This window comes from Schistocerca nitens, chromosome 2 (genome assembly GCF_023898315.1).
Source record: "Schistocerca nitens isolate TAMUIC-IGC-003100 chromosome 2, iqSchNite1.1, whole genome shotgun sequence".
In the NCBI taxonomy this organism is placed as follows: domain Eukaryota; kingdom Metazoa; phylum Arthropoda; class Insecta; order Orthoptera; family Acrididae; genus Schistocerca; species Schistocerca nitens.
The window spans coordinates 763919337-763935446 of NC_064615.1; the positions used below are offsets into that span (position 1 = coordinate 763919337).

The 16110-nt window shown below is 41.4% G+C and overlaps 1 protein-coding gene across 1 annotated transcript in view; it reads right to left on the reverse strand.

The window, feature by feature from the left end:
- The window catches only part of LOC126234611 (circadian clock-controlled protein daywake-like), a 102206-nt gene that overhangs the window by 36843 nt on the left and 49253 nt on the right, over nt 1-16110 (reverse strand). Inside the window, exon 3 of the mRNA XM_049943336.1 lies at nt 5648-5740. Coding sequence (XP_049799293.1) covers nt 5648-5740 — 93 coding nt within the window. The remainder of the gene's footprint in view (nt 1-5647; nt 5741-16110) is intronic.

Below are 16110 nucleotides of genomic sequence, written 5' to 3' on the forward strand. Positions count from 1 at the left end.
GTAACGTATCGCAGGGATGTCGAATAGAACACACATTACGTTGAGAAATGCAGTTCTGTGGACAGGAGAGTGAGGAATACCATGATGTGTTGCAATCCAGATTAAAACCAACCTGCTTTCAGAAAATTGAGCGCTCCTCGTATGATGTTTTATTTAATTAAATAAAAATCTGAAAATGATTTTTGGAGTAGCCTTTGAGGTGAATTTAAATTTGTGAAACTGTGGTGGAGAAGAATCAAATGATATACTTATTAAAAGAACAAGAGAAACATGCAGATTGTCTAGATGAGCTACCAGATCAGACCTTATTATGGAATTGTCGAAATATTCCTACATTTGCGCTTCGAGTAAAAAACTGAGATCAGTCACTCTATCGCTAATGGTTTTCATCAATAACTGACATTAATGAATAGCCTTTCAAACAGTTTAGTGTATGTAGTGAATTTAATTTATATAACACGAATTTCGAAGTACTCATAAAACATTCTTAGCCATAGCCCTTCAGTATCCGCATTTGCACTTTGTTAGTGACTCGACGAAATAACGATTACATCAGAGTCGAAAGAGAAAGCGGAAGTGTTCTCTTAGATGGCGAAGATCAACAAGAGCAGGAAGTGGAAGCGCCCGGAACTTGATCTCTCTGCGCGGTTCTAATCGTGAACTTCCTGCCACTACAGGTATTTAGTAAGTACAGGTCCTACCCGTTCTCAGAGCAAAGCCAAATATGGATACATTCAGTGCGGTAAGTATGTTGAGCTGCAAAAGGTCAGCATTTCGTTTTGCAGTAGTCTGCGAAACAGCTAACACGTGCTTTCACTGTGCCGCTGACCTGAAGCGTTTTTATGTGCTTACAAGCCGCGGTGGTCAGCAGTTACATAAAACGGCGTTGCGTAAGGTACGAGCAGTGCGCTGCTGCAGTGGGAGTCGTTGCCCCCTGCGCGCCTGCATCTGCGAGTGACGTGTCGACATCTCGCAGGAGGAGGTCCTGCAGCAAGCTCACTCACGTAATGAAGACTGCGAGTAATGTCGGTCTCACTTGGCCTTTCGCAGTAGGCCTAGAAGACAGATGGCCTGGAATATGACTTTCGACATTCGTGCGCAATGAAAACGTCCTAGACGTTCTGTCAGCTGCGTTCGTATATAAAGACAGATACCAGGTAAGGAAATAGAACGAATTTATACTTATACGATGGGCATAATGCAACACTTTTTTTCTGAAGGCGGGCTGGGTTTATTCAAGATTCCAATACAACGTATTATTTCCCACTCTTTTGGCTACAAAATCCCATTTTTCAACATAGCCTCCGTTCAATGTGACGGCCTTACGTGAGATTAGTGGGAGGTCTTATAGGCAGACATGGCACCACTATAATGTCAGACGTCGAAGCCAACGCCATCTTGCATCAATATCCTCTCCCTCATCCACGTACTGCTTGCCGCGGAGTGCATCCTTCATTAGGCCAGATAGATGGAAGTCGGAAGATCGTACACACATCTTTGAGTAGCCCAACTGAATGACGAGTGTTCAGCATTAACAACAGTCGATGTGTTTGATTGCGATCCGTCGATCACCTCGAATTAGTGTCCGCACGTTGCAGCGCTGCGGAAGTCACCGCCGTGTGCGGACATGTCTGCACTACCTTCTTGAGTTGATAACAGATGCATCACCCGACGAGTCATCGTGCTTTTGATACTGCCATGTCTGCGTTGACACTGTGCAAGCACCTATGAATATCTGCGGTGCTCTTGTTTTCCGCCAAAAGAAAGTCAATAGCTCTCTTCTAGGAAGGCACCTTGTTGTAGACGTCATTTTGTAGGCTGTATGATGCTACAGTTGCTGAAGTGGGAATATTCCACGATATCTCACAACAAATTCCGTGTTTTTTGAGGCGGAACTATCCGAGGAAGGAAATATATTGTATTGCTTATTGAAAGCCTCCAGTATTTAATAACAAACCTGAAATCAATATTTTCCCAGAAATGAGCAACTGCTGCAGCATTTTCTTGTGCCTTGAACAACTCCTCTTTTCTGCAAGACTCAGGAAAACATGAATACTGACACAAATGTTTCGTTTTCTGTATTTCTCCATAATAACAAAGCGCTGGTCCTTTTTAAAATCCCCTACTTCGTTACACTGTCCTTAGATTTCCCAACACCCATTCGATATTTGTTCACTAATCTCCATGTCCAGTCTGGCTGATACGCGTTCTGATGGCTTTACCCCTGCTTGAAGATGACTTCCCACAGTTTTTCGTTGGCTTTCTTGACTCAGTGTTTGGTTCAGATGTTGACTGTAAAATGGCCTTCGTACAATTCAACGTGGATCATGGAGGACCATGTCCATGCACTAGGTGTAGCTTATTTTCTTCGACTTTCTTCTTTTGGCATTGTGACTACTTTGCAACGTATCACAGGGGAGACAGTGTCTCCCAATCATTACCGTTTATCAGAACAGCAGTTGGTTTTAGACATCTAGCAATTGCCGTTGCAGTTTCATTAAGAGCTGCGTATACTTCATTCGTGTGGGTGGATTTTTCCGTAATTCGATTTAGTGCCCCCTCATTAATTATTCGATGTACCCATCTAAGTTTCAGTATTCTTTTGTAGTTCCACACTTCAAAAGTTTCTATTCTCTTCTTGAATGAACTAATTATTGCCAGTGTTTCACCTCTGTGCGAGGCTGTACTCCAGGCAAATACCACCAAAAAAGATTTCCTAGAACTTAAATTTATATCAGATTTAAATTTATATTTGGCCTTAACAAATTTATCATCTTTAGTAATTATTTTCTCACTATTGCCAGTTTGCGTTTTATATTCTCTCTACTTCGACCATCGTCAGTTATTTTGCTACCAAAATAGAAAAACTCAACTACTGTTTTTGGTGTCTTATTTGCTAAGCTAATTCTGTCACCATCACTTGATTTATTTCGACAACATTGCACTACCCTTGTTTTACTTTTGTTGATGTTCATCTCATAAGCTCTTGTCAGGACACTGTTGATTATGTTCAACTGCTCTTCCAAGGCCTTTGTCTCCTGTGGCAATTACAATGTTATTGGCATACGGCAAAGTTTTTATTTCTTCTCTCTTATCTTTCCTGTCCGAAATTTCTCCTTAGTTTTCCTTACTGCTTGCTGAATGCAGACACAGAATAACATCGAGGAGACGCTGTAACCCCATCTCACTCTCTTCTCAACTTCTGCTCCCCTTTCATGCCCTTCGAATCTTGCAAGTGCAGTTTGATTTCTGTACAACATTTAAGTATTTTATCCATGCTACCTTCAGAATTTCAAAGATTTAACTCTGCACAACATGGTAAAAAACTACTTCTAAATTTCAAAATGTTGTAAACATAGGTTTTCCTTTCTTCAGCCTATGTTCTAAGGTAAGTCTTAAGGTTAGTATGGCCTCACACGTTTCTACATTTTCTCTTAACACAAACTGATCTTCCGAAAGGTCAGTTTCTATTAATTTCTGTAAATAATCCTTACCGGCATTTTGCAACCATTACTTATTAAACTGATTGTTCGTTATGTTCCACAAATGACACATTATCCTTTGATCAGCCGCTGTAGAACTAGCAGCAGAGGCTTTTTTCTCCAATGCATTGAAGCACTGGTGCCACACGTCATTAGAGGTTTGTCCAAATCAAATGTGATTTAGTTATGCACTGTGCCAGTGTTGCTACCTGTCGTTCTCGCAATGGAAATGATGACTCATGGCTCATCCCTTGAGATAACGTTGTTTAGAAACATGTCGGTCAGCGGTAGAACTGAAATGTCTACATCTATATCTACATGGATACTCTACAAGGCACCGTACGGTGCGTGGCGGCGGGTACTCTGCACCACTATTAATCATTTCCTTTCCTGTTCCACTCGCAAATAGAGAGAGTGGAAAACGACCGTCTCTATGCCTCCGTATGAGGCCTAATTTCTTGTATCTTATCTTCGTGGTCCTTATGCGCAATATATTTTGGCGACAGCAGAATCGTTCGGCAGTCTGCTTCAAATGCCGGTTCTATAAATTTTCTCAATAGTGATTCTCACAAAGAACGTCACCTTCCCATTTCAGTTCTCGAAGCATCTCACTCTTACTCGTTGATCAAACGTACCGGTAATAAATACAGCAGCCCACCTCTGAACTGCTTCGGTGTCTTCCTTCAATACGACCTGGTACGGGTCCCAAACAATCGAACAGTACTCAAGAATAGGTCGCACCAGCGTTCTATTTGCGGTCTCCTTTACAGGTGACCCACTCTTTCCTAAAATTCTCCCAATAAATCGAAGTCCACCATTCGCCTTCCCTACCACAGTTCTCATATGCTCTTTCCATTTGATATCGCTTTGCAACGCTACGCCCAGAGATTTAAACGACTTGACCGTGTCAAGCAGAACACTAGTAATAATGAATCTGAAGGTTACACATTTGTTCTTCCTATTCATCCGCATTACCTTACATTTTCCACATTTAGGCCTAGATGCCATTCATCACAACAATCGGAAATTTTTCCCAAGTCATCTTGTATCTTTCTGCTGTTACTCAACTTTGAAACCTTTCCGTACGTCATAGCATCATCAGCAAAAAGCCTCAGATTACTGCCCACCCCGTCCGTCAAATCATCTATGTATATACAGAACAACAGCGGTCCTGTCACACTTCCCTGGAGCACTCCTGACGGTACCCCTGTCTCCAATGAACACTCGCCGTCGAGGACAACATTTGGATTCTATTACTTAAGAAGTCTTCGAGCCATTCACATATCTGTGAACTTATTCCATACGCCCGTTACTTCATTAATAGCCTGCAATAGGACACCATGTCAAATGATTCTCGGAAGTCTAGAAATACCGAATCTGCCCGTTACCCTTCATCGATAGTTCGCAGTATATCATGTGAGAAAAGGGCAAGCTAAGTTTCGCACGTGCGATGCCTTCTAAAACCATTCTGATTCGTGGACATAAGCTTCTCAGTCTCAAGAAAGTTTATTATAAGTCCTACCAATTCCACACATGTAGCCTTCTGCACGTCAGTCAGTCAGAAAAAATGTTAAAATTGTCATAGATACACCCCTATTCGCCCGATTTCAAACCCAGAGATCTGTTGACCGCAAACATTTGCTAGTCTTCTCGACTGTCACTTAAAGCGTGACGCAAAATCAACAGCTTCATTTACACCTGGAAACTTTGAACCAGTTTCTACGTATTTTCTGTTTATCGGTTTCTGATTGGCACACTAACATAACTATATCAAATGAAACTGTTCAGGGCAATGTGTTGGAAGTCATATACAACTTCCAGACACATTCCTCCATGCACTTCTGGTTTATACTACCAAATGACATACGTCGATTAGAAAATTATAGATTACGCTTCGAGCACTTTTTGACACAAGATCTGCGACATTTATTTTGAGCTTCTGCTTAACTATTTAGGTAGCGGTAGAAACAGGAAGTGTGCTAGTCTCACCCGGCGCCAAAGAAAGTTTGAAATTTTAATGTCTAAAGAGGCATAAACTGGGTGTTTGCATTCAGCGTTTGGAGAAGGGCTGCCTTATTATTGCTGTTTCAGATTCGTATGTAAAATTTGATCTCACTGTGGCTCCTGACGGCGTCTATTTGAAACGTATGATGTTCTCCATTTACCTTTCGCCAGATACGGCCTCGTGTGGTGCAGGGCCTCGATGAAGCAGTCTATGATCTTCGGGTCACCCATCCGGCATTGTTTGACATATGGAGCTGAAACCAAAAGAGTCAATTAGTGTTATCCAGTATAAGCCTTTCTTTACAATCAGCAAGTGTCTCATACATAAGTACCTCGATTTTAGGAATTACACTGTCAGAAATATTGGTGTTGTTTTAGTACCAGTCCACAAGAAAAATTGCTAGAAAAAGATTTAATTTTAGAACCAGTACAGCGTGCATATAAAAGTATTGGTCATTTTGCCATCATTTTTATTGTTATTCTTATTATTATCTCACGATGTCGACTTCTAACGTTTATTCCGGGAGATTAGGTCATGTGTCTTCTCAGTTACGTTGAGCTCAGGGGTCACTTGTGGAACATCAAGAGAATGTGGAAATTTGTGTTTTTTCCAGTAAAGCATTGTGGATTCATTCCTGTTTGGATGGGAAATAGCAAGAACGAATGAACTGAATGTTACTCGTTGATATATACGCTTTTCCACCGTTAAAATTTTGTTACAGAAAGGCAGGCATCCATTTCAATCGGAACAGTTTTTGTAGCTACTCGAAATACCTGGACTGCTCCCCTCGCAAGTGCGTCCGCCTGTGTAAATCTTATATCAAACTCAAGCGATCATTGAACGTGTTTTTCACTCTGATGTCCATATCAAATAAACTAATGCACTTGAACCATGATCTTCCACTTAGCAATTACTGTAATATGGTGTGAAGGAAAATGTTGGTACTATTAGGAAGCAGCAGTGTATGTTACCGTAGGGTATCATATTTGCTGTGTACTTAGGAATTTCATTTCACTGGGTACGTAAAATATTAGCTATGTAGTGTCCTTAGATACCGACACAGGAAAATAAAATCCGAATTGAACCTGAGACACATGTTTTTTCACTTGCCAGAGACTATAGACGAATGTTAGATTTCTCCCATCAGTGTGGTATTCTCGTGTAGGGAAATTATGACCCCTGTTATTTTGTGCAAAGTGCTTCAATGTTGCAGGTTTCACCGAAGCTTCCCCTCCCCACAATCACGCACTCTTTGGTGATGAGCATCTGTCCTCTGAATGTTGAGAAAGAAGTGAAGCTGAAAGGCTGTAACGTGAGGTAAGTTAATGAATACTTGGTTTCATTCGTTTTGATTGAGCAATAAGGTGGAAAACTTTCTAAACTGGTTCAGAGCCGCTGCTTACGTGGAAGCATTTCACAGTTGTCCACACCGATACCTGACGGTGTAAAATGTTTTTTCGGCGTGAACCGGACGGCTGCAATAATTGTCACCATTATCGAGAGCCACGTTGGCTCCACAACGCACAGGAATTTTCTTGGAAACCAAGCATGTTAATCATCTATTACTCAGAGTGGTTTTTATGACATCAACATCACGACGGTAATCCCAATGTGTTCATTGCAATAGGGGTGCAGAAACTTAGAGTGCTGGGCCACCATTCTGAAGATAACGGAAGAATTATAATACATTTCGGGCTGGTGCACTGCATTGCGAAAATTTCGCGTATCCATGGGAGTGTTCTAGGCGAAGAGAGCCGACGGTTCGAGAGAGTGATCCTATAATATGCTCTTATTTCATGAAAGGCTGGTGTACTGAGCGATTATCCCGAACGTGTTTGTAATTCGTGAGCGTTACGTAAGATTTTCTGGAACGGATTAGAGGAAATGTTTTAGTATTAGTTAATGTACCGTACTGCAGAGCGCACTGTCGAAGTAACATTGGTTTACGCGCACACCAATTTCTCCAGTGGCTTAGCTGCAAATCAGTGTGCTCACCATCACGGCCATCTGACCATCAGTCCTCTCTTCTAGCCTTTGCTCTGGGTACTTGAGACACAGTCTGTCTGGAATAGCTTGAACATAGCCTCTTAGATGAGTTTGGCTCTTTCGTACACATTGTGGAAAACGATATGAAAAGTGATGCAGGTATAGGTTGATTCTTCAGAAGCATATTCTTTCGAAGACGTCACCGAAAGCAGCTGGAGCAGGTAATTTCCAACAGTAGTTTGCCATTTACGCGTAGAGACCTAAATCCCAGCTTGTTATCACAGCAGACCTTTGACTTCATGAATTCCAGCACACTTCAACGGTGTTTCGAATGGGGCGTATCTACAGAAAAACTATCCCAAGTGGTCGCAGATAAACAAACACCAGTTCGCTAGCTGTTCGGTTGCAAAGGATCGATACAAACGTTATAGTAAATTATTCTATAGTGCTCTATTGGAGCTGAATAGCTCACTCAAAAAAGTCATACACGACGCACTGAAAAATTACTTTATTACTCAAATAGCTCACTCGACGGATTTTGGATTTATTTCCCTCATTAGATATCCAACTGCGCAAAAGGTTACAGGATATGAGCCTTATTAGATGTACATGTAACATAAGATGACAGACAGCTAAAGCTACTGCTTTGTCAGTTATGTGACATGTACGTTTAGTAACGCTCGTATCCTGTGACTTTCTGTGATCTTGGATATCTCATGAAAATAAATCCGAGACGCGTCACATGAACTTTTTGAGTAAGTGATTGGTCATCGGCCGTATGACTTTTCTGAAGCAACCTATTCAGCTCCACTAGAGTACTACATTATAATATAACGGTGGTCGGTCGTCTCTTACAAGATTCCGTATCCCAACTTTATCGTTACGTTAAATGAATGTGTTCCTGTTCAGATTGCTAAGACTACGTATCGTGAACTAGTTTTATACAATATTCACTCGGATGACCAAAAATCTGCCATCATCATGGATATGTGCCAGTCCAAACTATTCCAAGTGCAAGAGTATTTTAAGGCAGTCTTTCCATTGTGAGATTTAACTTTACTTCACTGGCATACCATGATAGAATTAAGTATAAGCATGCAAAACATTTGGTGATATAATGCAATTAATCAGTCGACAGAAGCAACATTGCTTCACGTTGGCCTCCATGTTGAATGCAGTGATGTCCTGCAGTGGGCGCCACAATAGCTGAAGTGGCTGGAGCCCACTTTAGAAATCTGCAACAGAGTTTCACAGCAGAGTAACAAACGGACAGGCACTTTTTTTAAATACTTTGTCGGGATTCACAACCGTAATACACCCAGAACTATTTTTGTATCGTTCCCACCAATGTCCTGGAAACCTCTCCCTGAGGTAACTTTTATTTTAACTGGCGACAGCCTTTACATCCTCCAGTCCAAAAATGACTGACATAACATCGTCGTGTCTTCCATTAGCAACTTAAACGAAAGTTCGTAGGCGTGTTTCTACATATGAAACATGATGTCTATTCAAATTCCGCGCCACTCGCATAACACTGGCGATAGTGACGCCACTACGAGAATGCAAAGCAGGTTTGTTTTAAATGCACGCTGTAACGGTCGTGAGCGTTAGTTCTCTTTGTGATCGAACATGGTGATTTGATGTTAGTCAAAAATGCCTTTGTGACGACAAGGGCGCCATTTTCAACAACTCACTGAGTTTGAACATCATGTAACAGGGATACGAGAAGCTGGTTTTTTCTTTTGCAATACTGCAGGAAGACTCGACAGGAATGTAGCCACTGTACATGATTACTAGCAGCGGTGATCACAAATATGTATGATCGCAAGAAGACCAGCCTCCGCCCGACACTTGACACTAACGAGAGGGAACACCGTCGTGTCGGACGTATGGCTCTGGGACATCGTACTGCATCCGCAACAGCAATTCGAGCAGCAGTTGGCACCACAGTGACACAACGAACTGTTACAAATCTGTTACTTCAAGGACAGCTCCGAGCATTGCGTTTCACTGACCTCGTTCGCGACTTCGGTGGTGTCATCGAGCGAGAGTCATTGGATGGCAGAGTGGAGATCTGTTGTGTTTTTATATCTCAGCAGGAGCACTCTCGTGGTTATCCCACGCACCCTGACTGCCAAGTTGTGCCTCAGTCTGGTGATTCGACCTGCTGTGCTCCTATTCATGAAGAGCATTCCAGGGGATGTTTTCCAATTGGTTCAAAAATGGCTCTGAGCACTATGGGACTTAACATCTATGGTCATCAGTCCCCTAGAACTTAGAACTACTTAAACCTAACTAATCTAAGGACATCACACAACACCCAGTCATCTCGAGGCAGAGAAAATCCCTGACCCCGCCGGGAATCGAACCCGGAAAGCCGGGCGTGGGAAGCGAGAACGCTACCGCACGACCACGAGCTGCGGACTTTCCAATTGGATAACGCTCGTCCGCTTACCGCTGTTATAACCCAAAATGTTTTATAGCGTGTCGACATGTTGTCTTGGCCTGTTCGACGACGAGATCTGTCTCCAAGAGAGCACATATGGGACATGATAGGACAAATCCAGTGTCATCCAGAAACAGCATTAACAGTTCCTGTGTTGAGCGGCCAAGAACAACAGACATGCAACTTCGTCCAACAAACTGACGTTTGTCACATGTACAACACATAGTGTGCACGTGTTCATATTAGTTTTCAACATTCTGGCGGTTACGCCGGTTATTAACGTACCAACATTCCACATTTGCAGTGGTTTACCTAGCGCTTACATTAACCTGTGATCTTGCACGGTTAATCACTTAAATATGTTACCTTGACAAATGTATTGACGAAATTTCAGTACTCTACCTTAATTATCTTTTGGTGTTACAATTTTTTTCCATGAGTGTATATACTGATGGGCCCAAACATAACGACCACCTGCTTAATATCATTTTGATATAACACTGGAACGCAAAAAGCAGAGATTCTACGCAACATAGATTCGACAAGTCCTCGATAGGTTTATAGAGGTATGTTGGACTAGATATTTACGCACAGATCACACATTTACGAGGTGGTGGCTTCTCGCTGCGGAGCTGCCACCATATAGCGACCAAAACGAGTTCCATCGGTTTTAGAGCAGACAAGTTAGGTGGCTCACATAAACGTGATATCACTATAAGATTAGATTAGATTAATACTAGTTCCATGGATCATGAATAGGATATTTCGTAATGATGTGGAACGAGTCGAATTTTCCAATACATGACATAATTAGGTTAATTTAACAACATACTTAAGTTAATATAACAACTTTATTTTATTGTGTTTTTTGTTTTTCTTTATTTTTTATTTTTATTTTTTATTTTTTAATATTTTTTGTTTTTTTTTCTTAATTTATATCTAAAAATTCCTCTATGGAGTAGAAGGAGTTGTCATTCAGAAATTCTTTTAATTTTTTCTTAAATACTTGTTGGTTATCTGTCAGACTTTTGATACTATTTGGTAAGTGACCAAAGACTTTAGTGCCAGTATAATTCAACCCTTTCTGTGCCAAAGTTAGATTTAATCTTGAATAGTGAAGATCATCCTTTCTCCTAGTATTGTAGTTATGCACACTGCTATTACTTTTGAATTGGGTTTGGTTGTTAATAACAAATTTCATAAGAGAGTATATATACTGAGAAGCTACTGTGAATATCCCTAGATCCTTAAATAAATGTCTGCAGGATGATCTTGGGTGGACTCCAGCTATTATTCTGATTACACGCTTTTGTGCAATAAATACTTTATTCCTCAGTGATGAATTACCCCAAAATATGATGACATATGAAAGCAATGAGTGAAAATAGGCGTAGTAAGCTAATTTACTAAGATGTTTATCACCAAAATTTGCAATGACCCTTATTGCATAAGTAGCTGAACTCAAACGTTTCAGCAGATCATCAACGTGTTTCTTCCAATTTAATCTCTCATCAATGGACACACCTAAAAATTTGCAATATTCTACCTTAGCTATATGCTTCTGATTAAGGTCTATATTTATTAATGGCGTCATACCATTCACTGTACGGAACTGTATGTACTGTGTCTTATCAAAATTCAGTGAGAGTCCGTTTACAAGGAACCACTTAGTAATTTTCTGAAAGACAGTATTGACAATTTCATCAGTTAATTCTTGTTTGTCAGGTGTGATTACTATACTTGTATCATCAGCAAAGAGAACTAACTTTGCCTCTTCATGAATATAGAATGGCAAGTCATTAATATATAATAAGAACAACAAAGGACCCAAGACTGACCCTTGTGGAACCCCATTCTTGATAGTTCCCCAGTTTGAGGAATGTGCTGATCTTTGCATGTTACGAGAACTACTTATTTCAACTTTCTGCACTCTTCCAGTTAGGTACGAATTAAACCATTTGTGCACTGTCCCACTCATGCCACAATACTTGAGCTTGTCTAGCAGAATTTCATGATTTACACAATAAAAAGCCTTTGAGAGATCATAACGCTCCTCAAACCACCGTAGCACGATTGTAGCCTTATGACACGGACAATTATCCACTGGAACTTGCCATCACCGTCGGGAAAGACGTATACCATGAACGGATGCAGGTGGCCTGCAACAGTGTTCACGTAGTCCACAACTGTCATGGGAGCTTCATTTGGTACTGTCACGTAAGCCCAGTTGAATGTCCGCCGTACCATAACAGTGAACTCAAAGGCCTGCGTCCAAGGCGCGATGCATGTTTCGAGCAGCCGTATCCGGGCAGAACCATTGACCTGGGATAACAAGAAATTCACTTCATACGACCAGGCAACAAGATTTATTGATTCACGATATACTCTCTATTTTTCCGTGCCAATTGCAGCCATAATTGACGAACTCTTTGGGTCCACATGGAAACACTTAGGGACCGCCTGGTGCCAAGCCCAACCTTCAAGAATGTGTACTGAACGTTGTGTTTCCAAACACTTGTGCTTGCGCTGGCATTGTACCTTGACGTCAGATCTGCCACAGATCAGCGCCTCTCCCACAGTACAGACAGACAACCGCCGGAACTCGACCTTCTTTGATGAGGGGCAGATGTCCAACATCTTGTGGACAGCAGCACGTGAACAGCCGACCAGCTTCGTCGTTTCTGAGATATCGTTGCCAGTCGCCCGGCCCTAACGATCTACCTTTTCGAAAGTCGCTCATGTCAGTGGATTTCCCCATCTACGGTCCATATAGTAGCTAGAATGATACGTTATTCATCTCTGTTGCGCTCATATACCTGTTCGTTCCTTACCGCGGCACACTTCTGCAACGCCACCAAGCTGCTTTCAGTCTCAGTGACAGCAGTCGTCATAATATTTCTGGGTCATCAGCGTATATTTAAATGTCTTTCAACAAAGGACATATCTTTTATTTCTCGAATGAGAGCTGCCTCGCCGTTTTTACGCGGTATTCCTACCGAGATATTAAATTTTAACAGCTTATACTTCGTATAAAACGTCTGTTTATTTGTCACTTCGCCACTACGTTGAAATTGAGTATAATCATGGTAGATCCGATGTTGAAATAAGCCTTTGATAGTGGGACGTTCAACAGAATTGATAAACGCAAGATAGACACAGAAAAATTGGCCTGCCTCAGATCTGATACAGTATGTTTTAGATCAGATTATCAGAGAAGGGACGAGATGAGAAAGGAACTCAAAGTTTTCTTTTTAATAGTTGTGATGTGGGCCATGTTCTTAAGCGAAGTAACTTGAGATGGCCGATGAGCGGTAGCTGCACTCTGACGGTCAAGCTTTGTCAAAAGAAGCAAAAAAAGAATAAAATCTAATGAAAGTTGTGCTCAACAGCGTTGGGAAAACATTATTATAATCAGTTCCAGTTCGTCATCATTTGGACGTGTATATTTTAAAAGAAGGTACCTAACATTATACCATGATTACAGTATTATAAAGGATGTTTAAAAAGTTGTTACATATCCCAAAAGGGGGTAGGATTTGTCAGAACTAGAAGAAAAGTTCAAGTAATGATAGGCCGGAAGCAAATACAGGTTGAGACATGCGTCAGTCTGTACCCTCATTCCCATCTGTCTGTTAAGCAGGACGAGATGCGGAGTGCTGTGTATGACTATGGCGCATTCTGACACATCCTGCCGCCCTTCTTCTCAGTGAATCACGCACTCTTTCAAAGAGTTCCATTCGGACTGCGTCACATTCATAGGTCACGTGCCCCTGTAACGTCTGCATATTGTCGATGGGATAGTAATACACCAGTACCTTATATGCTCCCATAACCAGAAATCTCACGGATTTGGGTCCGGTGAACTGGGCGGTCATGCTACTGGACCTCCTCGATCAATCCATCGTCCATGAAAAGTTGTCGTGAGAACCGTCACAAGGTCTGTAGAAAACGGTATGGTGCCCCGTCGTGCATAAACTAAAGTCGTTGTCTCTTGCTGGAAGGTCAACTTTCTCCAGTTGCGCATACGTCAGTCGTACGCAGCACCTGTTTATCGGCAATGTGCAGACGTTAGAAGAGCGTGTTGCCAATGTATATGACGCAATCCGAATGGAGCCAGGTGTATTTGTAAAGAGTGCGTGATTCACCGGGAAGAAGGGATGAAGGACGTGTCACGATGCAGCGATGCCTATAATGTCTACTTCTACGTAACAGACTGATGGAAATGAGAGGACAGAATGTCACATATCTCTACAGGTACTGATTTCCGCACAAATAATTATTGGAATTTTTTTCTGGTTTTGACCTCCCAACCTTCTGTAGGAATACGTGACACTTTTTAAAAGACCCTGTACATCTTCTTTCCTTCAGAAACATTGAGTGTTTTTATCACGTATTTTATCCACGTTAGCAAGATGTTAACGAAATAGTCGAGGCTAGCGGTAAGAGAATAATATTTTATTGTATGGTTCTGGTGGTTTGTGTGAAAAATGTTGTTACATGCATCTGTGATGTATTAAAATGTAAAATGAAGCTGGTAGCTTACGATACGTACTTGAAAATTACCAGTGACGTGCGTTAACTTATTTCATTAAAACATCCGCTCAAAATCAGTAATTGAATGCAATACGTAATCAGCAATAAGTGGATTAAATACACTGCATTACTTTGGTAAATCTGATCCGTAACCAGCAGCCGCAAATTATTGTGAAACAAAAAATTTCAATACACTATTGGCATTCCAGTAGCTTCATGTGAGCTGTACAGTAAGCGACAAATGGGTTAGTCATACATAGTTCCAACAAAATCTGCTATTATACATGCAATATTGTTTTAGTTATCTGTTCATAAATTATTGAAATTATTGAGGAATGTAAGTGTACAGATAAAAAAAAACTGCTGAAACGGTGCTAGGGAGAACACGAGAGCACGTGATTCTGTGGCTGATGGAGGGAAAATTACTCTCCGTCGATATGAGACCGTCAGCGGTGGAGATATTTTTCACTTCAGTAAAAATGGAGGAAGGCCAAAGTAGGTTCGATCGAGGCACTGCTGAACCACTGCGGGACCTCTCTCGTTAGGCTACTGAAAAAATAGTACCGGTTCCAGAAGTTTGGGTTACTGGAATGTCTAACATAGCACTGAATGATGTGGTTGAATAAAATACAGGGTTATTCAAATGTTCTACACACGTTCAGGTAACAGTAAAAAACGTTTGTATTGAGTTGAGTTACTATATGATTACATGTATGGATACAGTAACTCAAGTTTTTTTAGTTACAGTGATTTCCAGCAACATAGCTTCCAGAAAAACCGGGAAGGCGTTTTCTGTGATGGAGTTTTGCAACACCGAGTCCACAACTGCAATGCGTCGTAAACTCAGGACCACCTCTAACAAAGTTCTAGCGGGTGCAGAAGTTTACGGAAACACGATGTCTTTGTAAAGACGAACATAACTGGACAACTGTGAATGATGTCGATGTGGAGACTTTGTGAGCGAGTGTAGGCCGAAGTGGACTATGTGCCGTGGGGATAACGGTTCACATATCATCTGCATCTACATCTACATGGTCACTCTGCAATTCACACTTAAGTGCCTGGCAGAGGGTTCTTCGAACCATTTTCATACTACTTCCCTACCATACCACTCTCGAATGTCGCGTAGGAAAAAGGAACACCTAAATCTTTCCGCTGAAGCTCTGATTTCTCTCATTTTATTATGATGATCTATTCTCCCTACGTAGGTGGGTATCAACAAAATATTTTCGCATTCGGAAGAGAAAGCTGGTGATTGAAATTTGGTAAATAGATCTCGCCGCAAAAAAATCCGTCTTTGTTTCAGTAACTGCCACACCAACTCGCGTATCATATCAGTGACACTCTCACCCCTATTGCGCGATAACACGAAACGAGCTGCCCTTCTTTGCACTTTTTTGATGTCCTCCGTCAATCCTACCTGGTAAGGATCACACACAGCGCAGCAATATTCCAGCAGAGGACGGACAAGTGTAATGTAGGCTGAATCTTTAGTGGGTTTGTCGCATCTTCTAAGTGTTCTACCAACAAAGCGCAGCCTTCGTTTCGCCTTCCCCATAATATTATCTATGTGGTCTTTCTACTTTAAGTTGCTCGTAATTGTAGTTCCTACGTATTTAGTCGAATAGACAGCCCTTGATTTGTGCGATTTATCGTAT